Source organism: Penaeus chinensis, chromosome 7 (genome assembly GCF_019202785.1).
Source record: "Penaeus chinensis breed Huanghai No. 1 chromosome 7, ASM1920278v2, whole genome shotgun sequence".
NCBI classification, from domain to species: Eukaryota; Metazoa; Arthropoda; class Malacostraca; order Decapoda; family Penaeidae; genus Penaeus; species Penaeus chinensis.
This window is the reverse complement of record NC_061825.1, coordinates 14782863-14787862: the sequence shown is the minus strand read 5'-3', so window position 1 is coordinate 14787862 and position 5000 is coordinate 14782863. Positions and strand designations below refer to the sequence as shown.

The 5000-nt window shown below is 39.2% G+C and overlaps 1 protein-coding gene across 1 annotated transcript in view; it reads left to right on the top strand.

The window, feature by feature from the left end:
• LOC125027210 (protein fem-1 homolog A-like) overlaps positions 1–5000 on the top strand; it is a 20042-nt gene that overhangs the window by 946 nt on the left and 14096 nt on the right. The window contains exon 1 of the mRNA XM_047616151.1: positions 1–955. This exon is cut by the window's left edge and continues 946 nt beyond it. Within this exon, the coding sequence (XP_047472107.1) occupies positions 1–955 (955 nt within the window). The remainder of the gene's footprint in view (positions 956–5000) is intronic.

Here is a 5000-nt window from a genome sequence, read left to right as displayed (position 1 = left end):
TTTGATAGAAGTGGTATCTTATCCACCAGACAGAATCGCCGATGGCTATGAACTGCTGGGCACGACATTTTTAGATGAACATCATGACATTCAAGCAGCTCTTCAGTATTGGCGAAAGGCAACTAATATTAGATTTTTGTCAGGAGAATCAAAGCAAATTCTGCCTCCAAGACGTACTTATCAGTTTGCTCAGGAATTCAAAACTTCAGAAGAATTGGAGGCCATTGCAACAGATCTTAATGCCATGAGAACTCAAAGTCTCTTGATATGTGAACGCATCCTTGGTACGGCACACAAAGATATGATATTCAGACTTATGTACCGAGGTGCAGCATATGCGGACTCCCTCCAATACCAGAACTGTATTGATCTGTGGTTGTATGCATTAGAACTAAGAATCCAGAGAGATACAATACTCTTTAATGAGACCTGCTTCACTGGGCAAGCTTTAGTGCGATTGTACTTAGATATGATTGACAAACATGGTACAGGAGTAATGCAAAATACAGTTAGTTTTGAAGATGCCTTCCACACACTGGAATTACTGGCAGCACAACTCCCAGAATGTATGGCACTGCTCAAGGTACAACCAGTTCATAAAAAACATCAGAGTAACTTTGATCATATGTTAAAAGTCCTGACACACATGATTTTTGTTGTTCTTCACATACCAAGAACAGAAGAAGAAAAACAGAAAGTAGCTACACTTGTTAATAGCATTATCCGGTTAGATCCAAGAACATGTCAAGGTGGACATTCTCTATTGCACTTGGCGGCAATGAAAACCACTGTACTTAACACTCACTCTTTGCTGGAGGATGAGCACATGACGCCATTCCCTTCAGTTGAGGTTGTATCGTTCCTGCTTGCTTGTGGCGCAATGGTTAATGTGACAAATGACAAAGGATCATCGCCACTGTTCATGGCATCACAAGATCTTCTTTTTAAAGAGGAGGTAAGATTGGGTATTGGCACTTGCTTCTTGTGTTTAATAAATGTTTCCAAGTAGGTATGAATATATGTATTATAAAAATTTGTATCCAGGGAAGTATTTTTTAAAATGGGAAATTTTTATTTATGATAAAGGTTTATAACATCATTAAAACAACAATGTTTTATAAAAAAGATAAATGAAACAATTTAATTAACTAAATACTAAAAGGTGACATTTCATGTCAAATTAGATTCATCGTTAAGTGTTTTATCTCATAATGTGGAGTCCAGTCTGAATCAGAATGCCACATTTCAGTGTTGGTAATTCTTTTTCTGGCTGTTTCATTTTATGATTTATATATATGTTTATGTATATATGTATATGTTTGTACATGTGCTGTATTTTGTCGTATAAAAAAAAAACATTATAAAATATATATAAATATAATATTAAACATTTAATATACAATAATTTTAATTAATTAAAAAATACAAACAAGCAAACAAACAAACAAACAAACAAGCAAACAAACAAACAAACAAACCAATACATAACAAAAACATTACAAATCCAAACAAACATAACAATCCCCATAACTTAAACAAACAAACAATCAATACAATCCCCAAAAAACCCAAACAAATACATAACATATTAAAAACAAACAAACATAAACATAACATTAAACAAACAAACATAATACATTAAACAATACAATCATTACATAACATAACCCATATACATATACATATACATAACAAAAAAAAACCCCCAAACCCCAAACAAACAAACAAACAAACCCCAAACCCCAAAAACCCCAAACAAACAAAAAAATAACAAACAAAAACAAAACACAACAAAAAAATATAAAAAAAACAAACATTTTATAATATTAAAAAAAAATATGAAATGTTATAAAAATATTTTGTATTTTAAAAAATATTATGAAAAAATATAAATATGAAAGGGGAATATAAATATGTATTTTAATATTTAAATTTTAAAAATTATATATAAAATTTTAAAGAATATAAATTGTTTTAAAAAAATTATTATGTATATTTTAAATTTAAATGTATTTTAAAAAATTTTAAATTGTATAAAAAAAATTGAAAGTAAAAAATAAATATGTAAAAAAAATTGTATGTTTATAAATATTATGTATATATTTTTGTATATGTATATATTATTTATATGTTTAAATAAATATAAATTATAAAAAAACATATAAAAATTTTACATATACATTTTTAAACAAAATACATATAAATATAAAAGATATAAACATATACATGTTTATATATATGTATATATAAATATGTATGTATATATATTATGTATATAAATATATAGTATATATAAAAATATTTCTATCTGTATGTATGAATGTATGTATACATGCATATTAGCACATAAATATTGTGTGTTGCTGGGGTTTTATATGTGATACAAAATTCGGCGATACATATGGGAATCAAAAATTTTTTGTGTTACTATTTTCCCCTCTAGCTCCCTAAAAAACAATATCTTTTTAAAAACCGGTATCGCAAAGGGGGTTTTTCTCAAAATGTTTATAAAAGCGATACAGCGAAAACATCAGGGGGGGGGGGGGGGGGGCTTTTTCTTTAAAAATTTTTGAAATAAAAAGTTCAAACCAGGAAAAAGCAAAATAACCCCTTCCATTTTTCTTTTTTTCCATTTTATTTTGATTTTAGGCATTTCGGTGCCATACAAAAAAACCCTGGGACAGGCAAATTGGGAATTTTAAAAATTTATCAGAGAGAAAAATGCGTTGCATATTGCTCTTTCCTTTTTCCCAAAAGGGAAAATTATTAAACCCTAAAAAGACGAAAAAAAGAAAAGAAAAATGAATGTTTTCGAACTCGGGGTAAAGGGCTGCCCCAATAGCAAAAATTTTTTTTTGGCGGGGAAATTTTACGTTTTGATTTTTCTTTCCATTATGTACAATGCAGCGCGAGTTTGTTAATATTAAATTTGAATATTTACAAATGCCATAGATTGTGAAAATAACAGTTACTAGTCACTTCTATAATTTTTAAAGTGGTGTTTCGATATACAGTTATTCATGCTTTCTCAAATTGATTTCATAAAAAGTATAAAATATTACACATTATTAAAAAAACACATTTTGGCTTTTCCCTTTAAAAACTACTGTCTAACCCGCAATCGTTTTGGTAGCTTCCATTTACTCTCCGCTCTTTTAAGTGCAAAAAAACAATAAATCAGGGGGAAAAAAAATTTTATCCAAATTTTTGCCCTCCCCCGAACGTTGTGGAAACGCTATGGCAAAATATCGCCCGGGGGAAAAGGGGGGGTTTTTGGGAAACCAAGATCTGTAGACCTATATACTCAAAGCCTTGGGGTAGTTTTTCCCTATCACCGGGGCAGAAATTTTGGGGCGGAAATACCGGTTTTGTAGAGGGGCCGGCTGGGATAAGGAGCAAAATACCACGGCTTAAGGAACGATTTCATATATGTAATGCAGGACTAAGGTGCTGTAGGGAAAGTCTAGATATTGTGTAGAATTACCTGTCAATAGTTGTTGAAAAATGAAATATATTTTTACTCTGACGCCAAGTTCTTGGGGGCAGAATATTTTCTTATTTAATATTTTTTGGGAAAAATATCTATCAATATTAAAAAATATATATCACAAATCTACAAAACAAGATAACTGAAAAAATTTGTGATTTTTCTATTTATTTTACACCCCAAAAAAACTATCGTCTCCCACAAAAAAATACAAAATAATGCAACCCCCCCCCCCCCCAAAACCCCCCCCCCCTCTCTCTTCATCCCTTTAAACTCCCCCTCTCTTCTCTCTCTCTCTCCCCATCCCCCTTCCCCTCTCAACTCTTTTCTCCTCTCTCTCCCTCTCCCCCCTCTCTCCCCCCTTTTCCCCCTCTCTCCCTCCCCTCTCCTCCTCTCCCCCCTCCCCTCCCCACCCCTCTCTCTCCCCCCTCCCTCTCTCTGCCTCTCTCTGCCCCTCTGCCTCTCTGCCTCCGCTCCCCCCCCTCCCCAAAGGGTCCCTCTCTCCCCTCTCCCCCTTTTCTTTTTCTCTCTCTCCCCCCGCCCCTCTCCATCTCTCTCTCTCTCTCTCTCCCCCTCTCTCCTCTTTCTTTCTCCCCCCCCCCCTCCCCTCCCCCCTCCCTCCCTCCCCCTCTCTCCTCTCTCTCTCCCCTCTCTCTCTCCTTTCCCCTTCCCCTCTCTCTCTCTCTCCCTCCCCCCCCCCCCTCCCCCCCTCCCCCCCCCCTCCCCCTTCTCTCTCCCCTTTTTCTCTCCTCTCCTCTCCCCTCTCTCTCTCTCTCTCCCCTTCCCCTCTCTCGTCCCCTCTCCTCTCTCTCTCATCCCCTCTCTCCCCCTCCATCTTTCCTCCCCCCCTCTCCCCCTCTCCCTCCCCCTCTCCCTCTCCCTCCCTCCCCTCCCCCTCTCCCCCCTCCCTCCCCCCCCCTCCCCCCCCCTCTCCCTCCCCTCTCCCCCCCCTCCTCCCCCCCCCTCCCCCTCCCTCCCTCCCTCCCCCTCCCTCTCTCTCCCCTCTCTCTTCTCTCTTCCCCTCCTCTCCCTTCCCCCCTCCCCCCTTCTCCTCCCCTCTCTCTGACTTTACCTCTCTCCTCCTCTGGGCTGAACCCCTCTCTTACGACTCTCTCCCTGACTGACTCCCCCCTCCCTGACCCGACTCTCTCTCTCTCTTTACGAAATCTCTCTCTCTCCCGACCCGACTCTCTCTCTCTCTCTCTGACTGACTCTCTCCCCTGACTGACTGACTCTCTTCTCTCCCTCTCCCCCCCCCCTCTCCTCTCTCTCACTTTCTCCTCTCTCCTCTCCCTCTCTCTCTCCTCTCTCTCTCTCTCCTCTCCCCTCCCCCATCTCTCTCCCCCCCCTTCCCCCCTTTTCCCTCCCCTCTCCCTCTCCCCTCCCCCTCCTTTCCCCACTCACCCCCCCCTCCCCCTCCCCCTCCCCCCCCCTCCCCTTTCCCCCCCTCCCTTCCCCCCCTCCCTCCCTCCCCCCCCCCTTCCCCTTCCCTCTCTCCCCTCTCCCCTTTCTC